The sequence below is a fragment of the Mauremys reevesii genome, linkage group 7, assembly GCF_016161935.1.
Source record: "Mauremys reevesii isolate NIE-2019 linkage group 7, ASM1616193v1, whole genome shotgun sequence".
In the NCBI taxonomy this organism is placed as follows: Eukaryota; Metazoa; Chordata; order Testudines; family Geoemydidae; genus Mauremys; species Mauremys reevesii.
Window position 1 is genome coordinate 38663889 of NC_052629.1, and position 22102 is coordinate 38685990.

Below are 22102 nucleotides of genomic sequence, written 5' to 3' on the forward strand. Positions count from 1 at the left end.
GTGGGGGCGGGGGGAGGGAAGCCAGGTGGTGGCACAGGTGGGCTCAGTGGAACCCCAGCACATCAGGTGGCACCCATGAAAGGGGGGTCCAACCTGTCACACTATGAATAAATGGTTTATTTCAACATGGAAAAGATTAACAACAAGGTGTCTACTACAGGGTTTCTTGAACCTTCTCCTGAAATTTATGGTATTGGCCACTTTGAAAAACAGGATGCTGGACTAGATGGACTACTGGTTTGATCCCATATGAAGATTTCCATGTTCTCTTGTCCAATTTGCTCCAACCTATGCATGTTAGTAGGATTGGAGCAACTCACTGAGGTAGAGAGAAGGTGAAAAGGAAGTCCTCCAGGGAAAACCCTAGACATAGCAAAACCTTGACCAGGAGACTTAAACATCGGCCTATGTTTGTTACAATTATCTGAGATACCAATAAAGCAAACCCAAGGAGGCAATAAATTTGGACTGTATATAAATTTCATCATAGTCCATTCAGAACAGACTGGGAATTTCACCCAGTTAGAAGGGAAATTTTGTTTGTTTTAAGATAATGGATCTGGTTTGTTAATACAGTGGAGAATGGAATTATTCTCTCAACAAATGAACCAAAACTGGAGGGATGGGCCATATACACTACATTTCTAAACATAGGATTTTTAGACATTATATAAAAACTGGGGTGGAATAAGAAGCTGAAGTACACATAGTGGTTTTGCAATGGGAGAAAATAGGCGTGGGGTGGTAGGTTTTTTTGTTTGTTTTTCAAGTGTTATATGTTAGTCCATGGAACAGGTACATGATCCCAAAGCCCTATCTGGACAGTGCATTTGGGACTCAAAGACCAGAAACTCTACTAACAGCAAGATCCAGGAAACACACAAATGTCCTGACAACTCTGCAAATGCAACATCACTCAAACCTGCAACATTGGGAAAGCAGGATTTGAATCTCCTGATTTCTCAAAGTTGCATGCGAACAAGTAGGTGTGCATGGACGGTGCATTACTTACCACTTAAACCTGGACACTGCACTGTAACTTTTTCAGGCAGTGATGGGTAGGGAACGTTCAGTGAATCAGACAACATTTCCCCTTCAATAAGACAGGCCACTTCCTTACTGAAGAACTCTTACCTTGTTGTAGAACTCTTGTTCTCTGGGACCCCGAGGCGGTGGCTGCAATTGCTTCAAGACTGTGCCATCTGGATGCTGCAGTATACCTAGAAAAACAAACAGTTCATTTATAGTTTAATTCTAAAGAATGCAACCATCCGGTCTTTTAAAGCTAGTAAATATTAAACAAGAGGTAGCCCAACTGTTCAGTGTAAACTCCCCCTACTGTTCTTTACAAAGAACAGCGGAAACTAGCGCACACAGCCCCAATCACCAAGCCCTTAGCAGGGATTAGGGAAAAGGAGAGGAGAAGAGTTCTTGTAGAAAGTGTGTTGTTACAAAATTATTTTTATAGGAAAAAAAATTGAAATCTTAACTCTACACAAGTAGGGATGGAAGACTTTTCTGCCTCTTTCCTTCCACAACTCCCAGTGCAAGTGATTTTATAGTACTGTGCTGGAAGGAAAGAGGCAGAAAGGTCTGGTCAGAAGAAGGTGGTCCAGTGAGAAGAAGCTTGAGAAAAAGGGTCTGGAAGACAAGGGAAAAGCTGAGATTGTACTGCATTGACTGCACTAAATTGCACTAGTCCTGATGTGCTGAGAGTAGTAATGCCTTATTTTTTTCCATTTCCTTTCTTATGAAGTTATGTTAGTGTGACAAAGTTCCTCCGATACCTTGGTGTGTCCTGTGCTTATTGGCAGATTTGCTCGCCTCAGAGTTTCACTATGTGGGTCAGGAAACAGCCCAGAGACCTTCCCCTCCGGTAGAAGCCACAGTCCAGGTCAATTCCTCCTGTGTTTGATCAGGAGTTGGGAGGTTTGCGGGGAACCCGGGCCCCCCCCCCCTCTACTCTGGGTTCCAGCCCAGGGCCCTGTGGACTGCAGCTGTCTAGAGTGCCTCCTGGTACAGCTGCACGACAGCTACAACTCCCTGGGCTGCTTCCCCATGGCCTCCTCCAAACACCTTCTTTGTCCTCACCACAGGACCTCTCTCCTGGTGTCTGATATGCTTGTACTCCTCAGTCCTCCAGCAATATGCCTTCTCATTCTCAGCTCCTAGTGCCTCTTGCTTCCAGCTCCTCACATGCATGCTATAAACTGAAGTGAGGTCCTTTTTAACTCAGGTGCCCTGATTAGCCAGCCTGTCCTAATTGATTCTAGCAGTTTCTTCTTAATTGGCTCCAGGTGTCCTAATTAGCCTGCCTGCCTGCCTTAGTTGGTTCCAGCAAGTTCCTGCTTGTTCTGGAACTGCCCCTGTTACCTTACCCAGAGAAATGGTATCTACTTAATCTGGGACTAACACTCTCCTGTAGCCATCTGGCCTGACCCTGTCACATTAGGTATATTGTGTGTGTAGAAACTTTAACTAATACACTATGTAGTGTTCAAGCATTAATCGTAAAAAATGTTTCTTTAGAAAGTGACTTAACAGTATGCCAGGAGTACTGATCCTTTTGTAGACAAAATCTTTCTGAAACCAAATAGTTTTATTGTTCCTGTCAGTTTTACAGGAACCTACTGATCCCATAGCTGTTCTGCACAGGAAAATCTAAAGACAATGATTATTGTGCATGTGGAATGCGACCAGATTGGGCCCTTTTTGGCAGTACAAGAAGTATTTGCTCACTGTAATGAGAGTTTCAAGAACATGTTTCTTCCACTATCTATAAAGTTTTCACTAAAGGCATTCTAGCTTGTACAATATATTTTGCCATACCCTGATACTTGTAAGCATATCAGCTAAACTGATTTTAAAAAATAATAATAATAATAATCTAAAGCAGAAATTACATTCAATTATGGGACATTTTGATAACCATATAGGACTATTAAGAATGCATTGTTATATATTTGCTAATCAAAACAGTTTTCAAATTTATAAATGGATTTTTGTTTTATGACAAATAAGACATCAACATTTTGTACTAATTATTGTTATGCAACTGGATGCCACGCTAAAAGATACGAATCCTGCAATAGGCATAATGTTGAAAACAGACAATCTGATGAGTTATAAAGCCCTTTCAAGTTCTCTTTTAACCCTCTCACCTTTATTAATCAAAAGAAATCTAACTTCATTTTTTCCTTTATCTGAATAGGTCGTTAACAGTTCTCAAATTTCTGACCTTATGATTTCTGAGCTAAATCCCAAACACCTACTTTGTCACTAAGGCCTGGTCTACCTTGGGGGGAGGGGGAGGAGGTCGAACTAAGGTATGCAACTTCAGCTACGCGAATAGCGTAGCTGAAGTCGAACTACCTTAGTTCGAGTTACTTACCCGTCCTCATGGCGCGGGATCGAAGTCCGCGGCTCCCCCGTCAACTCCGCCACCGCCGTTCGCGGTGGTGGAGTTCCGGAGTCGACGGGAGCGCGTTCGGAGTTCGATATATCGCGTCTAGATGAGACGCGATATATCGAACTCCGAGAATTCGATTGCTACCCGCCGATCCGGCGGGTAGCGAAGACGTACCCTAACACAAGAAAACAAGAGCACACTTTAGATCAAAGAGATTTGTTACAGCAATACATACCGATGCATCATGCTGGAATGACGTATTCACAAATATAATTGTTTATCCCAGCTCCCTCTAAAACTTTATCAAGTATTTTCCTCTCAAAAGCCCTAAATTTTTCCATAATTTCTACCTATTTTTAGCAATTGGGGGGGGGTCAGTTCTATTTTGCCAAGGAGCATTACAGGACTGTGGCTTGACAAGTTAAAATACTGGTTAAAAAAAAACTACATCAGCAGTGTACATCTCTCTCTTGAATTTTGTGTTCAACAAATTCCAAAGCCTACTAAAGGACAACAGTATCCTACCCACAGGACAAGAAGTCGAAGACCTGGTGAATCATTACCATTTTATACTGGCCTCAGCCACTGGCATGCTACTCCAAAAATAATGGCTCCTTCCTTTCCATTGCCCACACAGATCTCCCTGGTTTTCTGACACCCTCTGTTGGATGGAGAGAGATGAGCAGAAACTTAAGTGCAGAGGGCAGAAAACAAAGGCTGATTCAGACAGAGTGAAACAAAAATTCCTCAAAGCCTATGCTGAGGCTGTATTACAGGTCAAGAGAACCTTCCTATCAGCCTCCATTGAGGTTGCCAAATCCCACCCCAAGAAGCTATCCAAAGTGGTAAATCACTTAATTCTGTGGGCTGGTCTATACTAACGCTCTAAGTTGATCTAAGTTACTCTAGTAACTGAAGTTGACATAACTTAAGTTGACTTACAGCGGTGTCTACACCGCTCTATGTTGACAGGAGATGTTCTCCCATCGACAGCTTCCACCTCTCAGGAAGGTGGAGTACAGCCGTCGATGGGAGAGCACTCTGCCACTGACTTAGCATATCTTCACCAGACCTGCTAAATCGACATCGCTGCATTGATCTCAATGGTGCCGATTTAGCTGGTAGTGTAGACATGGCCTGAGTGTCTACAATTGCATCAAAGAGCTATCATCCTACTTTACTGAAAAGATCATGCACATTCAGGATGTCTTCTCAAACAACATGGATCCACTATGCCTGCATCCCCCAACCAACAGCCCACTTGCATTCCCTGAGTTCAATGTATTCACTTGCCAAGTGGTTCCAGATACCTTAAAGGAGACCCAACCCAAGACATAAATCCAGCCCAGGCCTTTCTTGGCTTGTGAAAGAGAAATTAATAACAAGCGCTACTCCTGACCAAAATAGCCAGTGCCCCATTCAAAAAAAAAAAACTTCCCTTTTTCTTTTAAACATGTAATTGTCCAACCAACAATAAAGAAACCCACCCTAAATACTTCAGTCCTACCAACTATCATCCACTGTCAAACCTGTCACTCCTGAGCAAGCTAACCGAAAGGCCAACTACTAGCTCATCTAACAGAAGCCAACATTCTAGACCCAGCACAACTGGGTTGTAAGCCAGGACACAAAAGTATGGGCTTCTCCCATTGGTATAGTTAATCCACCTCCTCATGAGGAAGAAGCAGCTCTCCCATTGACATAGCATTGTCCTCACGGCGGGATTAGGTCAGTAAAACTATGTTGCTCTGAGATGGTTAATTTTCATACCACTGAGGAATATTTATATACCAGTATAGGTTTGTAGTGTAGACTTGGCCTAAAACTGCTTTAGTGACACTGACGGATGTTCTCCTGCTGTCAATGGATAAAATAGACATCCATTCTTATCCTTCTGACCTCTGTGCAGCATTTGACCCTGTTGATCATGAGATACTGTGGTCTCATCTGAGACTGGAGGCAGGAGTCCAGTGTTAATGCAGTATACTGGTCTGCGAGACAAGATGGGTGAGGTAATATTGTTTACAGGGCTGGCTCCAGGCACCAGCCGAGCAAGCTCATGCTTGGGGCAGCAGATTCTAAGGGGCAGCATTCCCTCTAATCCTTTTTTTTTTTCCCCTCCCTGCTTTGCCGCTTCGGTCACCCTGCAGGTTTTTTTTCTTTTTGGTTCACCGCTCTGGCCGCCCTGTAGGGGGCGGCGGCGCAGAGGAGAGGAGCGCCCTGCTGGGAGCAGGCTGTGCCCTCCATCTGCCCCAGCTGGTGCCAGGTCTGTAGCAAACCCTCCCAGCAGGCGGCGCGGCAGAAGGCCTGGCCGCCTCCATTCTCTCTCCACCACCCCCCGCTCCCTCTCCCTTCCCCTCATTGCCCGGGGGACGTCTGCAGTGCCGGGAGTCCCCCTGCACTTGTGCTCCTGCACGGTTTTTTTTTGCTCTGCCACTCTGGCCGCCCCGCAGATTTGCTTTTTTTGCTGCTTCGGTGCTCCGGCCGCCCCGCAGTTTTTTGTTTCTTTTTTGCTTGGGGTGGCAAAAAAGCCAGAGCCAGCCCTGATTGTTTAATGGTTTGAGTAACACCTGGAGGGATATACCCAAACAAAAAGTGATGGGAAATTCCATCTCCACCACTAGACCCCTCACTCCAAGCCAAAAGTTGGAGTGCAAGAGCTTGAAGACTCAGCATTTTGCTGTCAAATATTAATGACGAACAAGGTGGAAGGACACCAGTCTCCCAAACAAACATCTCATCTAGGATCCAACTGGGGAATCCAGTGGTTTGAATTGAAATTGGGATTGAACTGGAAATCTCAGTATGTTTAAGTCTTCATATATTGGAAGATCCTTGCTCCCTCAAACATGATGGGACTCCAGAAGGATTCTCATGTTGTGACAAATTTGCGTTGGGTTGACGTGTACCAGTACAGGAAGCCATGGTTATGGAATTGATTATACTGTGTCCATAGTGATCCATATAGTGATGTTCAGTGTTAACAAGTGATGTGTGAAAGCCATCAATCCGGACAGACGAGCAGTATTCTGCAGTAGAACAGACAAGGGCTAGTGAAGAGGCCCACAGAGTTTTTGCATCCACTTCCCCAATCACTCCTGAGTTTCTAAATTAGATTTACATGCACCTTTACTTTTTCATGAGTATTTTTCAGGTACTGGTGGTATGTGATAATTCAGTCAAATGTCACTTCAAGATAATTCGGGGTGGGATCATATCTTATCTGCTGGCCACAGAAGTCCACATACAATTTCATCCTAGCCTCTTGACTGTTTAGATGAAACGCTGACACAACACTCTTAATGGGTTTTGGTTTTAGCTGCCAATATAAGAAATATTCTTCCATGCTTTTAAGGTCCTTGGTTAGGACTTGTTTTACAGTAAGTAAATCCTGTGCCTGTGTAGTCAGAGCAAAGACAGATTTCCATTATGATGTCTGGGGAAGGTCATTGGTGTACATATTAAACGAGATCGGTCCTAGGACTGAACCCTGTGATAGGCAATTGTTCAGAGAGCATTCGCTGCTGACCTAGTCACCAAGGAAAATGAAAAACCTGCGATTGGACAGAACTTCTCGGAAGAATTTTATCATTGTATTGCATGGGATAATTTTGCTGGCTTTCAGAAGACTGTTCACCCATATGGTGTCACAGGCAGCAGATCAGTCTAAGAAAGCTGCCCAAATCTTTGAGTTTTCGCTGGACTCTCACCTCATTGTGTGTTGTTTAAGACTCATGCTTGGTCGGTTCAGCTGTGGCCTGGTCAGAAACCTACTTGTCCATTAGATAACATTGCTTCTACGAGCAGCATTCCTTCCTTTGGCACAATGGAACTCTTGAACAACAAGAGTAACTCTCATCAGCGCAAGAGACAACCTTCTCGAGGGGTGGACCAAGACTGCGGCATGAACTCCCCCAGGAACTAAGAACTACCACAAACCTCACCTCTTTCCATTCTAAGGTCAAGGTGCATTTCTTTGACCTCGCTTCTCTAACATGAGCATAGCAAGAGGTATATTTAATAAAACAGCTAGCAAAACAACATCCACTCACTTCTCCCTCTGAGCAGAGGATGAGAGAAAGACCACCACACTCAGATTCAATGGTGAACAGCATGGTGTAAAAACCTATATAGAATAGAATAGCATATAAACAAGAACAAAGCTACTCTCCTTTTTATAGGCCGACTGATAATATGTTATTTTTCAAAACTAGTCAATTCCTGCTAAGAGTTAAGCCAGACAAAAATAATTCTATTTTCTTTAGTGGAGAGTACATTCAGGTTTCAGCAAGTTATGAACACACAAATGGAGGATATGGGTTATGCTTGAAAAAGTTTCCATGCTATTTAACTTAACTATAACAAGAGCCAACAAATGCCCATAACAACAAAATTTAATAGGCAATGTAGGTTTTAAAAGGCTGTGTCACTTTTTACTGCATATGCATTATTTTGCTAAGATCAGCCTTATGGCTTAGCTGATAGCAATGTTGCAAAGTAACAGTGTAAGAAATTAACTGAATCTCTCAGCTCAGTCATCTTACATTTACTTAAATTAATTGTTTTGGCACACAGTCAAGAGATATGGGTTGGGCAGAAGATGGGAAAAAAAGGGAGAGACTCAAAGTGACTGCAGCTCACCAACTGCTTGCACCGCTGGCATTAAACTGTCCTCATCACAACGGCAGGGCAGGACAACATTTTGCCTTTAAGGAGATTTCTACCCCTCCACTACTAAATTTTTGTTAATAGAGAACAGAAACTGAAGACTGGCATTCTGGTCAAAAAGAAAAATTCCACTTTGGAGTGACAAGCTTCTTTCTAGGATTTATTCATTCCTAACTTTTCAGCTAAATTCTTCTATACAAAACATGAGAAAATATAGAGTGGCAGTTATCAGACGTACCAATATGCTGTTGGTTTAAAAAAAAAAAAAAAAAGTGTACCTAGAATAAGTTCTGACTCTGACGTTTAGCCTTTCAAAGTTTATGAGACACGGTGAACAAACAAAGCTGGGTGGCCCCTGACATGTCAGGGGATGGTAGATTCTTATGGCTACTAAAATTGGTGATTTTCTGGGAAGAGTTACATTTGATTGGGTTTCTTTGGACAGTCTTGGAAATGGTTGCTTTTTTTTCCCCTTTTTCTTTTTTTTTTAAATAAGCCTGGTTTTATATTTTTCTGTAATTTCTATTTACACAAGCAACTATATAGGGAATGGAGTTACTTATGTGGCCTATGCAATGTATCAGGTAGTGGTTGATTTTGTAAGTAAGTAAAGAAGTCTTGGCAGTCAACTAACAATAGTTTAAAATGTGTGCTAATATAGTTTTCTAGAGTCCTTAATTTTTGTCCTTTATTTAGATATGGGCATATGAATTATGTGCCCCTCTCTCTAAAGACACGGCTACAAGGACATTCAGTCAAAAATTAGTTCACAGTCTATACGCTGGCTGCATCATTAGTAACAGGCTTTTTTTAAGTGGTATAAATTTAAGACTGAAATCAAGCTGTTTGCTAAGACTGGGTTTTGAACACATTCCACAATTATGAACTCCCAGACACAAAGTGAATACGGGCCTCATAACCCACTAGGACCAACATAATATCTTTGAGAAACAGCCCTTTTTTACATATATTTGTGTGTAGACATGGTGGAAAGCACCTCAGGTGCAAATTGTACACTATAGACAAATGTTTGAATTAACGATCTCAATGTTAAAGGCCACATACAGAACTTCAGTTAACCTAAAGCTCACATTCTGCCATTGCATCATCAAGGTTAGACAACATACAAGGCCAGGCGAATACTTCTCAAAATAAAACCCATGCAATACTGAATTAACAAAATGAAATGTGATGAATATTGAACTTTGAGGACAAACTGTTATACAAGTGTTTGGCTGGTTTGCTTTGGTTTTGTTTGGTTTTTTTTAAACAGCTGATATGTGACACTTTGGCAATGGGGAACTGTTTCCTCTGGAAGAGGAAAGACAGGTATTCAGAGGACAAGAAGAAATAATGAGTATTTTAAACTGGAGAAGAACCATACCACATAATATTGCAGTTGCTTATGCAATGTTGTTATTTAGAAAGACCGTTGTTATTTATCAAATTTCTCTCTAGTAGTTACTGTTTTTATATGCTTGCATATTTTGGGGGAGGGACCCTGCAAAAACACACCTTTCTATGATGGACAAGGTATTTAACTATTACAGAGAGGCTCAATGCAGAGAAACAGATTTTATTTAAATGAAACCTACTTTTAAGTGGACAGTCAAAACATCTTCAGTTGAACTAGAAATTTCCCTGAACAGATTAATATCTAGTTTATGTGACAGTTAGTTGAACCAAAAAAATCAGTTAATATCTTTTTCTAATCAGCAACCTAAAACTTCAGTGCTGTAGTACTACACATACTGTGGGAGGAAAGTATTCACCAAAAGTATCTCAGAAACCAGAAGGAGGAGGACAATTAAAAAGAGGATATCAGAACATTAGGGATCCATCAAAATGCACATCCAGTCCAAAAAAAAAAAAAAGAAAGAAAATGGGCATTTCCTCTCAGTTAACAGCTAAAATAATTAATATCTGGAAGGCTCTGCAGTCACTTGTATTTCCATTTATATAATCATGTACAACTGACATTTCCCACAGACCCTTTTGTACCTACTGAGCTGGGTCTGTTAACATTACCTCAGTTGTATTGCCTAACCCAGAACTTTTCCCAATATATCAAAAGGGTGACTTGTTTAAAGTAGGGTGATGAATGTGATTAAAACCTTGGTTGTTGAGATTTGACTATTTCCTCTTTTACTCAGAGTATGGGTGCTTCTCCTCCCCCCACCCCCCAACAGATTTTTCCAAACGACAAAGAAACTTTTTGCATGGTAACAAAACCTCTCTTCAGTCGTTCATAATGAATACCATCATTATATTCAGCTACACCTCACTCTGATGTTTTCCTTATAACTCTTACTCAGTTGTCCCAGTGAAACAATCTCCAACGCCCAAGCCCTTCGCTCTAGAGAATCCCAATGCCATCGCTCCTGTAATTTTGTACAGCCTCTAGTTAAAAACAACCTCTACTGAGAAACTGACATTTGTTGGCCCCTTGGGTGGTAATGCAGGTTTCACCCCTTTCACACAACTTCTTCCTTAGTAGAAATCCCTATATATGGCTAGGGAACAGATCCATACCCCACATAGGGTTCACACACCCCAGCAGGCAAAAGGGGAACACAGAGACACCACACAGGAGAGGCTCAGATCATAGCAAAGCAAAGAACAGGACATCCACTCCCAAAGGAAATTAAAAGGAGAATTAAACGTAAAGGGCACCGGACCCAGGCTCAAATCACACCAGGGGATGGCGTAGGAGAGGAAACCAGACCCTCCCCAGGAGAAGAAGGAAGCCAGCCGGGGCCCGGTGTGTCCCCCTCACCCCAGGGGCAGCTCCCCGACTAGGCAGGGGCGGGCTCCACGCCCTGCTCGCTGCCCTCGGCCGCACTCACCCCCTTTATCCTTGCCGTACATGTGCCCGGCCACTTGGTGGGAGAGCGGGACGCAGCCGTTCAGCAGCCCCTGCCTGCCCCCGCCTACCGCGACTGAGGGGCTGGACGCTTCGAGCGCGGAGCCCCGCAGCGGCTCGGCCTCCTCCCCGTCCCCAGCGCGGCGCTGCCCGCTCTCCGGGCGCCCCGCAGGCGGAGGCGGAGGCGGCGCTCGGCGCGGGGCTCGGTTGCCATGTCCCGGGGGGAGAGCGCGGGCTCCCGGTCTGCGCCCTGCGGGCTTCAGCAGCTGCCGGCTGCCCAGGCAGGAGTGGGGCGGGCCCGCGACCCCATCGCCCCGCTCGGGAGCCCAGCTCCCTCCCTCCGCGCTCGGAGAGCGACTGGCGGCGGCAGCACCGCGATACTTCCCTGCTCCGGCCCGGCTCCTCCTCCTCCAGCGCCCCCGCTCGGGGCTGGCCCGGCCCCCTGCGTGCAAGCTCCGGGGCAGGGAGCGGCGGCGGAGCCTGTAGCTGTTTGGCGTTGCCTGTCCCGAGGCTGTAGGGGACCCACGCGTTACACCCTAGGACAAAACGCAGCCTCCTGCAGCCCTTCTCCAAGAGGGGCATTTTCTGCCGGTTCCTGCTCCGGGGAGGGGCCAGCTCCCTCGCGGCTGGTAGGCTGGACGGACCCGGGTCCTGCTGTGGAGTTGCTCGCCCCGAGCCAGGTGTTACCCAGCACCCACCTTCTGCAAAAGCCGTTCGAGCTTTCCGGATTGCAGAGAAAACCTCCCCCGGCGCCAAGGCGAAGGCTGCAGGGGTGGCATCCTGGAAACACGCCTGAGCTGAGCTTTATGACCTCGGGGCTTGTGCTCCTAAAGTTAAGCATAAGAATGGCCCTACTGGGTCAGGCCAAAGGTCCATCTAGCCCAGTCTCTTGTCTTCTGATAGTGGCCAATGCAAGGTGCCCCAGAGGGCATGGCCAGAACAGGTAATCATCAAGTGATCCATCCTGTCGCTCATGCTCAGCTTTTGGCAAACAGAGGCTAGGGCCACCATCCCTACCCATCCTGGCTAATAGCCGTTGATGGACCTATCCTCCATGCATTTATCTAGTTCTTTTTGGACCCTATTATGGTCTTGACCTTCACAATAGTCTCTGGCAAAGAGTTCCACAGACTGACTATATGTTGTGTGAAGAAATACTTTGTTTTATTTGTTTTAAATCTGCTGCTTATTAATTTCATTTGGTGACCCCTAGTTCTTGTGTTATGAGAAGTAATAAACAACACTTCCTTATCTACTTTCTCTACACCTGTTTTATAGAACTCAATCATATCTCCCCATAGTTGTCTCTTTTCCAAGCTGAAAAATCCCAGTTTTAGTAACCTTTCCATTCCACACCCCTAATCATTTTTTGTTGCCCTTTTCTGGGCCTTTTCCAATTCATTGTTTTTTAAGATGGAGTGACCACATCTGCATGCAGTATTCAAGATGTGGGCATACCAAGGATTTATATAGAGGCAACATATTTTCTGTCCTCTTATCTATCCCTTTCTTAATTATTCCCAGCAGTCTGTTTGCTTTTTTGACTGCTACTGCATATCATAGATTATTAGGGTTGAAAGGGCCCTCAGGAGATCATCTAGTCCAACCCCCTGCTCAAAGCAGGACTAATCCCCAAATGTCCCCCTCAAGGATTGAACTCACAACACTGGGTTGAGCAGGCCAATGCTCAAACCACTGAGCTATCCCTCCCCCCAATATTGGATGGATGTTTTCAAAGAACTATCCACAATAACTCCAAGATCTCTTTCTTGAGTGGTAACAGCTAATTTAGACCCCATCATTTTATACGTATAGTTGGGATTATGCTTTCTAATTCAACATTAAATTTCATCTGCCTTTTTGTTACCTCGTTTTGAGAGATCCTTTTGTAGCTCTTCATGGTCTGCCTGGGTCTTAACTATCTTCAGTAGTTTTGTAGCATCTGCAAATTTTGCCACCTCACTGTTTACCCCTTTTTCAAGATCATTTATGAATATATTGAATAGGACTGGTCCCAGAACAGACCCCTGGGGGACACCACTATTTACCTCTCTCCATTCTGAAAACTGACCACTTAGACCTATCCTTTGTTTCCTATCTTTTAACCAGTTACCAGTCCATGAGAGCACCTTCCCTCTTATCCCGTGGCAGCTTACTTTGCATAAGAGCCTTTGGCGAGGGACCTTGTCAAAGGCTTTCTGAAAATCTAAGTATACTATATCCACTGGATCCCCTTGGTCCACACTCTTGTTGATGCCCTCAAGCTCCCACAGAGCGTTGGCAGGATTAGAGCTTAGAGCTGTCACAAGAGCTTTCAGGCTTCCTCCAAACTAGGCAGTTTTAGGTGCGGGAGGGAGAAGACACCACCAGTGCTACCATTGGCTTCCAGCGGAGCCCAGTGGTAAACAAAGCTCTTGTGGACAGGGGGCAGACCTGTTTCTAATACAAATTTAAGTAAACGTGCACCTCTACAGATTGAATTGAGAGTTGTAAAACCAGACTCAGGCTGCCAGCTATATTCAATGGTAGCACCCTGATGGGATTTTTCTTCTCTCTAAAACTCCTTATGGTAGACAAAGTCTGCTAACTATTGTTTCTACATGTAGACTGACTAAGGCCATGCCTTCAAGGGAAAGACTGCCACTACATCACTGTGATGGCTCAGTGTGCAGACCCTCACTTTCTTCTCTCCTCCCCCAGGGGAATTATCAGCTCTTCCTGTCATGCTGTAATTACTGCACTTTCTTTTCCCCATTTCTCTTCTTTTGTAATATTTATTCACTCCTGCAATTGCAATCACCGGATCTGCACTTTGGCACAGCAGCTTACCTGGTTGTAATTAGATAAGTAATCAAGTCAGCTATATTATGTCTGACATGACAATTAGCACCTCCTGGAGAAAAATATGCCACATAACATCATGCTGAGGCATTGGTTCAGTAAGGGAGTAGAAAAGGCAGGAAGCCCACTGCTCAGGGGAATCCGAACAGTGCAAGAGACAGGGAGTTATTGCAAGGGATACAATACCTACTAGGGCATAGTGACAGTATCTTATTCCAGTGAAAAGTAATGGTATATAGCAGCTTAGTTTGAACCTTGACTAAGGTCTTTTTTTTTCTTTTTAGATCCCTAGTTGGTTAGTATAGAGAGTATAGCAATAAAAGTTCAGCAGGACCAATCCTAGACTGAAAAGACTGCTCATCTCCCCTGAAAAGGTTCATCCCTTCCCACTGTGCATCCAATCAATCTCCTGTGCTCAACTTCAAGATTTTGGGCAGCAGGATAGTTGTGAAAAGTTAGCTGCTCCCTTCCTCCAAGCACAATAAAGCCATCTAGATTTTTTCCAGAGTGATGCTGATAAGGAATTTTAAGACTAGGATCTAAGGCTGTCAATTAATCACAGTTAACTCAAGCAATTAACTCAAAACTAATTAACCTGATTAAAAAAATAATTGCACTGTTAAAAAATAATATAATACCAATTGAAATGTACTATAAATATTTTTGGATATTTTCTATATTTTCAAATACATTGATTTCAATTACAACAATACAAAGTGTACAGTTCTCACTTTAGATTATTATTTTGATTACAAATATTTGCACTGTAAAAAAGAAACAAAATACATAGTATTTTTCAATTCACCTCATGCAAGTACTGTAGTGCAATATCTTTATCATGGAATTGCAACCTACAAATGTAGATATTGTTGTTGTTGTTGTTACATAACTGCACTCAAAAACAAAATGTAAAACTGTAGAGCCTATAGGTCCACTCATTCCTACTTCTTGTTCAGCCAATCGCTAAGACAAACAGGTTTATTTACATTTACAGGAGATAATGCTGCCCACTTCTTATTTACAATGTCACCTGAAAATGAGAACAGGGGTTTGCAGGGCATTTTTGTAGCCAGCATTGCAAGATACTTACATGCCAGATAGGCTAAATCAGAGGTTCTCCAACTGTGGTCTATGGACACTAGTGGTCCACGAGCTCCATTTGTTATACCAATATAATAAAAACCAGCAGGATCTTATTAAGAGGGATAAGGCAAAGATGCCACATTTATTGTAAATACCATAACAAAACAAAAGACAGCAAAAGACAAAAGCAAACAACGTTGTTTTACTACTTATTTCTATCACTACTTATTCCTTATACACACACACACACACACATATTTATTCACACAATCATTCATTCAGGTTCTGTATAGATGTTATAGTTACCAGCCTAGATGTTGCTCATGCCAAGTTACTGGCCAGGTATCTTGGTCATGAGGATGGAGCCGAGTCTGTGTCAGATGCATCTGATGCTCCTGGAGGCTAGACTCAAAGTCCTCAGTCTTTAGAGTCCAGTTTTATAGGAATTTATTCCTATGTCCGTTCATGAGAGTTGCTTCATTTTGCTGTTGCTAAATCAATCAGCAGGTGGCTGGCTCCATGTTATTAGATGTTTTGTTTTTCCTTCCTTTGAGGTGTGGTGGGTGGATTCCAGTTTGTCCTCCGGGGGGGGTCATCTGGTTGATCCCACTTGACACCTTCTTCAGCCGACACTGAATTCTTCAGGCTGGTGACTCCCTAACCATTCAGTCACATACATTCTCTATCTTAATCACATCTATTTCACTGTCTCTTTACTTTTTGGGGTGTTACCAATTTATGTGAGACTCCCTGTCTTTTAACAATCAAAGATAAAGTGAGATGAAAACTTACAGAGGGTGGGGGTCTCTATTTATACACTATAACAGCTACTGTTTTGGCTTACTTAGAGTTAATTAATGTTTAACAAGTTTTATACAAAGTATTTCTTTGAGCAGGCTTCACACAGACACAGCTGGTGGCTTGCAGGTTAGAATCACAAATTTACTTTTAACATAAACCTTTAGTTATAAGGCATCAATTAACAATAAGTCATTTTTTCATATAAACCATGTCTAATATAAACCTTCTTTAATATCCCTACACATTCCGGTGGTCCGCGGATAGTTCCCTCTAAGGTGTGCACCTGGGTGGCCGCACACAAGAGAATGAAGGGCCACCCACCTAATTAGTAGAGCCGTGCAGGCGTGGCTCCACTAATTAGGTGCCTGGACCCTGGAGAAGACACTCATGTAAGGTAAGGTGGTGGCCTTGAAGAGAATAGGGGGTAGGTGGGAGGGAAGAGAGAGGGAGGGGGGAATTTGGGATGTGCAGGACTGCAGCAGCCAGAGAAAGAGGCAACTTTCCCCAGCTCCAGGGCTGCAGCTGCTGGGGAGAGACACCCCCTCCCCCTTCCCAGCCTTGGCTCAGGGGATGCTGCAGCGGGGGAGAAGGGGCACATCCATCACATTAGAAAGATAAGACTACTGATATGAAAATTTGAGTTGTGTGTTTTTATTTGTAGAGCAAAAAAAGTTGTTTTTTATATAGCGCTTTTATTCAAAGCACTTTACAGTAGTTAGCTAACGGTACAAACAACATTTGGAAAGATCATTAAGTGGTCCGCTGAGACCCTTAGCAATTTTCAAGTAGTCCACGAAGAAAAAAGTTTGAGAACCATTGGGCTAAACATTCATGTGCCCCTTCATACTTCAGCCAGCATTCCAGAGGACATGCTTCCATGTTGATGATGCTTAAAAAAATAATGCATTAATTAAATCTGTGACTGAACTCCTGGGGGAAGAATTGTTTCCTGCTCTGTAGTTTTACCCACATTCTGCCATGTATTTCATGTTACAGCAGTCTCAGGTGATGACCCACCACATGTTGTTCAATTTAAGAACACTTTCACTGCAGATCTGACAAAATACAAAGAAGGTACCATCAATGTGAGATTCCTAAAGATAGCTACAGTGCTGGACAAGAAGGTTTAAGTGCCTTCTAAAAGCTGAGAGGGATGAGGTGTGGAGCATGCTTTCAGAAGTCTTAAAAGAGCAACACTCAGATGCAGAAACTACAGAACCAGACCCAACAAAAAAGAAAATCAACCTTCTGTTGGTGGCATCTGACACAGATGATGAAAATGAATGTGTGCCAGTCTGCACTGCTTTGGATCAATATCAGTCAGGACCCATCATTAGCATGGACGCATGTCCTCTGGAATGGTGGTCAAAGAATGAAGGAGCATACAAATGTTTAGCTTATCTGGCACATAAATACATTGCAATGCTACAACAGTGCCATGTTAATGCTTGTTCTCACTTTCAAGTGACGTAAATAAGCACCAAGTCTAAGATTACATGATAATTTAGGATAGGAAGCAAAGAAGTACATACCTAAGTAGCAATAGGGATATTATCTGAGTTGGATTTTGAACAAGACACAGATGTTACAAATATACTCTTATGAAAAGTGTCATAGAGTCTTTAATGGCCACAAGTGGTTAAGAGCCATTTGTTTTATATCTCATAAAAATATGGCATCTCCACCAGCATCATGCCCTCACCATGCTGATTCATTGGTTCAGCACGGACTCAAATGAAAGAATGCATCCTACTGACTGCAGTGCCATTTCCTGCAGCACCTAAATGTTTATTCAAGGTAATTCCCTGTAAGTAGTGATTTAGTCCAATCCTGCCTACCTTGTGGCATCTGAGTAGATCACAGCAGAAGGTGGTATTGACTGTAAACAATAGACCGATTCCTGGTAACTGATATATATAATTGAAATCAATGGTATTCTGCAGAGGCATGAGGATCCACTGTTGTGAAAGGACCTATATAAAGCTAACATGATGTACACTATACATACTTTACACTGGTATGACTATTATAGATATGTTGTATGTTTATACTATCTATCCATCTCACCCTCTCAAAATGATTTTTAAACATCTTTTGTTAAGGTGAGGCATTAACTCCATGCTTCCTTAAGGTTTTCAGTGAAGGAAAATCTGGAGGTTCTGTGTAGGAAAGTATTGGACCATTGTGTGCTCCATAATTAATAACATCCCATATTCTCCCTATCTGTTGTGCTTTCACATCAACATAGAGTCTCAAAGAGGACCTTCCTTCTGACTAAGAAACGCTGGATATGATTTCCCCCTGAACCTTCCAACACTCCTCCAAATGCTGTCTGACAGAGCTGTGTCAAGGATAACAGTTTCCTTTCCCGCTCCCCACACTCTCTTTCTGACTGAGAACTCTGGCACAGATCCTCAAAGTCACTTAACCCCATTGAAATCAATGGGAATTAGTTGCCTAAATACCTTTGAGGATCTTGTCCTCTATCTCCAGTATACCTGAGTTTTGCTGGCCAGATTCATAAAGGGATCTTTTCTACAGCCAATCCTGAATCTCCCCGGTGTTATTTTCTATCCCCATTTTTCCCTAGTAATTTAATAGCCGCTATCAGTATTTTGAAATTTGTATTTAAAAACTCATGAACATTAGAGCAATAGAAAACATCTTTAGAACATTATTCTGCTCTTCAAATTCTTTGGACACTTTTGGTGTTTGAGTAAGGCCCCAGGCAATCCTACAAACATACACATTTAACTTTACTATTGTGAGTTGTCCACTTTAACTCAAGGGAGTAGAGTTAAGCATATGCGTGTTTGCAGGATTTAGGCCTAAAAGGCAAATGTCAGCAAATAGCACTGATTGATTAGTCCAGTTTAAGGAATTAAGCCATAATTTGTCTAGTGTAGAATCTAAATGCCTCAAAAGTAAACCCTTCTACAAATATATGTTCAAATTCTTTAATCTTTTATTTCTTTTTTAAAATTGTCTCAAACTCCAAAACATGGCAATAAAAGTTTTGTAACATTGATACCCTAATGAAAGATATTTTCACTATTCTATATTTCTTTTTCAAACGTGTACATTATAATGACTTTAAGCCACTCCTCATCTTGACTTCCATGTTGAAATATTACAGCTAGCTACAAACTACTCCAAAATGTTCCTTTGAATTTCTAAATGGAGTTCTTAACCCATGTATCTCTGTAACCCATGTATCTCTGAAGTATAGCCTCCTATCTCTCTCACTGCCTTGCAATGAGTGCTAAAGGCATTCACTGTGGCAGGTGTAATAGTTTTGTGTTTACATTTGTATGACTACATTTTCAAAGTCATATCCTGCTCCTTTAGAATTACCTAAGGTTAGGGTGACCAGATGACAAACATGAAATATCGGGACGCGGGGGGGGGGGGGGGGGCGCGGCGGAGCAAAAAAAAAGCCAGAGCGCCCCCCGCCACCAGGCGGCAGTGGCACAGCCCCGTCTCCACCCAACTCTCAGCTCTGACCCCCAATACACTCCCAGCTCCCCCATCCCCTCGCTCCTGGGCCCCGAGCTGTGCAGCCGAGCCACGCTCCGGACCCCTCTTGCAGCTCCCGGCCCAGCCGCTCCCGGGCTTCATTGCACCAGCCCCACAGCAGAGGCTGCTCCACTCTGCCCCGCCTGGGACACTCGCCCCGGGCAGCCCCGCTCCGGCTGCAGGGAACTCGGGGACACCCCCCCCCAGGCAGGGGGCGAACCAGGCAGCCGGGCCCGGCCCCTCCTGGCAGGAGCGTGTCTGCCCCACACGTGTCTCTGCCCCCTGCCTTCTCCGCGCTGCTCTGCAGGGCTGGAGCAGCCTCCGTGCTGCGCTCCCAGCCCTGGCCATGGCCCATGTGCAAGCCTGGGAGGGAGGAGGAATGCCGCGTGCTTGGGGAAGAGGCGGGGCCAGGGCGGGGAGTTGGGGAGGGATCCAATGGGGCAGTGAGGGGCAGGGTTGGGGCGGGTCCAGGGCAGGGATTTGGGGAGGGGTCCAATGGGGGAAGAAGGGGGATGGTCGGGGGAAGTGGGGGGTGAAAGCCCCTCCGGGCTCCATCTATGCACCGGAGCGGAGGGCAAAATTGCTTGTTTGTCCAGTGTCCCGACCGAACATCGGTCGGGACGCGGGACAAACAAGCAAATATCGGGACAGTCCCGATAAAATCGGGACGTCTGGTCACCCTACCTAAGGTAATAATCACTGGCAACCCACCACTGACTTAAAATCAGGGGCGGCTCTAGGTATTTTGCCGCCCCAAGCATGGCAGGCAGGCTGCCTTCGGCGCGCTTGGCATGCTGGTGCCTGGAGCCACCCCTGCTTAAAATTATCTAGGCCAAGTATATCAAGAAGTTGTGAAAGAAGCTCTCTAGCTGTCTGTTTGCAAAGGTCAGTTTCATTGGGTCAATTCAGAGTAAAACTAAATAGCAAGTTCAGCTGTCTGAAAAGGCTGATACCTGGTATAAACAAAGCTGAAAGTACTCAGGATTTTATACAGGTGCTTTTGCATATAAAGTGATAGAATGTTAATCCTAAAAATACCATTTAACTTTCAGGGAACTAACTTTACACAGCTGTTAGAGTCAAGATTAAGACTCACAGGGCATAATCCTGCTCCCTTTGAAAACAATAGGAGTTTTAACAGTGATTGCAGTGAAAGTCTGATTGGGCCCAAAGACTGGAGCTTTTTGCAAGCTTTGCAGGAGCAAACAGACAGTGTGTTTTAGTGAGTTTTATCCATGTAAGGTAATATTTGCCAGATACAGAAAACTATTTGAAAAAAGTCATGTAGTAAGTGAATTTATTATTCATATTCAGCTTTTTTTGCCAGCTTACTGAAGTGCAAAAACATTCCAGCTAATGTACTGATTCTTGCAATATGCTGAGTTTTTAAAACTTTGCACATTTATGGTATCACTTCTGCAGCTTTCATGAAACTTCTGTTTTCCTTTTCTGTGATTGCTGAAGAAGAGGGATTATTTTTTTATAATTCATTGGAGTTGCAGAAGGAAAGCTGTAGTTTGCATGACAAAAATGAAAAATACCAGACCAAGAACAGTCCAATGTCACATCAGAACAAGGTTATCTCTAGCCTGATTCTTGCTTGCATATTTATACCTGCCTCTGGAAATTTCCACTACTTGCATCCAGCAAAGTGGGTATTCACCCACAAAAGCTCATGCTTCAATACGTTTGTTAGTCTATGAGGTGCCACAGAACTCTTTGCCGCTTTATCAGAAAGAGGGTATAGTTAATTATTCAAGGTATTAAAAAGGGCTAATCTCAGAAATAACCCTCAGTGTTTTTCATATTTTTCCCTTCTATATCGAAGTGCAGATTTCCTTGATACCCTGGATGAATCAATCTTTTCAATAGTCTGTCATATACAGTGTATGAGAAAGACGCATCAGATGCTGCTTTCAGCTACAGTGATGTAAATCTGGACTAATTTCACCAACTTTAATGGGAGTAATAGAAATTTACAATGACACAGATGAGATAAGACTCTGGGCTGCTAAATAGAATTTTAAGTTGCCCAAGACTCAAAAGTTGAAGGAAGAGCCGCATGCCATCCACAGTTAATATTTTATACAAATTATGCTACATGCTATAGAGACAGAATGAAATAGAACGTATACAGAACAGAAATAATTTCTTGCACTTTAGCTTAATCCTTCCTGCAACCCCCTAAAAATGCTACATTGTGTAAAATCTTCTGTACTTTTTTTCCCCCTCTCCTATCATTTCTTTCTTTTCCTCTTCCTTCTATTCTTTATGCTCAGTGCTGTGTCTAGCCTATTGCCCCCATCAGAAAGTGTTACACAGGCATTGCAGTGGTCATGTAATGGTGCTGTATTTACCGTACTAGTGCTTCCTCATGAGGAGAAAATGAGGTTACTTACCTGTAACAGAAGGTTCTTCAAAATGTGTGGTCCCTACCTGTATTCCACTGAGGGTTATGCACATGCACGATGTGGCCAGAGCTGGAGCTTTTTAAAGTAGTAGTGTTCGGCAGTCTGCACATACACCCTGTGTCACAGCATGGTCTTGCCCAAGGCGATAAAAGGCACGGTGAACCATAGGTATCTCCAGTTCCTTCTCACTGCCGCATGATCTGAGTTGGGGCTTCTACTCTCCTATCATCCTTGTGACACATTTTTCAAAAAAATCCTTATTATTGTTCATAGTTTAGATCTGCATTTACCTTTTTGTTTTCTGTTCACTACATCCTTTCGTACCAGATTTAGGAGTTGGGGCGCTGCTTCGGTGGTGTTTCTGGCTAAACTTTACACATAGATTCCACCCCACCTCCAGTACCCAGGCCTGGGTACTGGATTATGCTGAAGACACTGGGGTTCAAAACCTGTGCTTCCTTCCCTCGCTCGTTTTCCAACAGCGATGAGCACCAGTGCTGTTTGTACTGC

General features: G+C 43.5%; 1 protein-coding gene across 1 annotated transcript in view; it reads right to left on the minus strand.

Annotated features, from left to right (window-relative positions):
- The window catches only part of IPMK (inositol polyphosphate multikinase), a 79539-nt gene extending 57895 nt beyond the window's left edge, over nucleotides 1–21644 (minus strand). The window contains exons 1-3 of the mRNA XM_039547683.1: nucleotides 21581–21644; nucleotides 10924–11451; nucleotides 1135–1220 (exon numbers count right to left, since the gene is read on the minus strand). Coding sequence (XP_039403617.1) covers nucleotides 1135–1220; nucleotides 10924–11451; nucleotides 21581–21644 — 678 coding nt within the window. The remainder of the gene's footprint in view (nucleotides 1–1134; nucleotides 1221–10923; nucleotides 11452–21580) is intronic.
- Nucleotides 21645–22102: the final 458 nt, after the last annotated feature.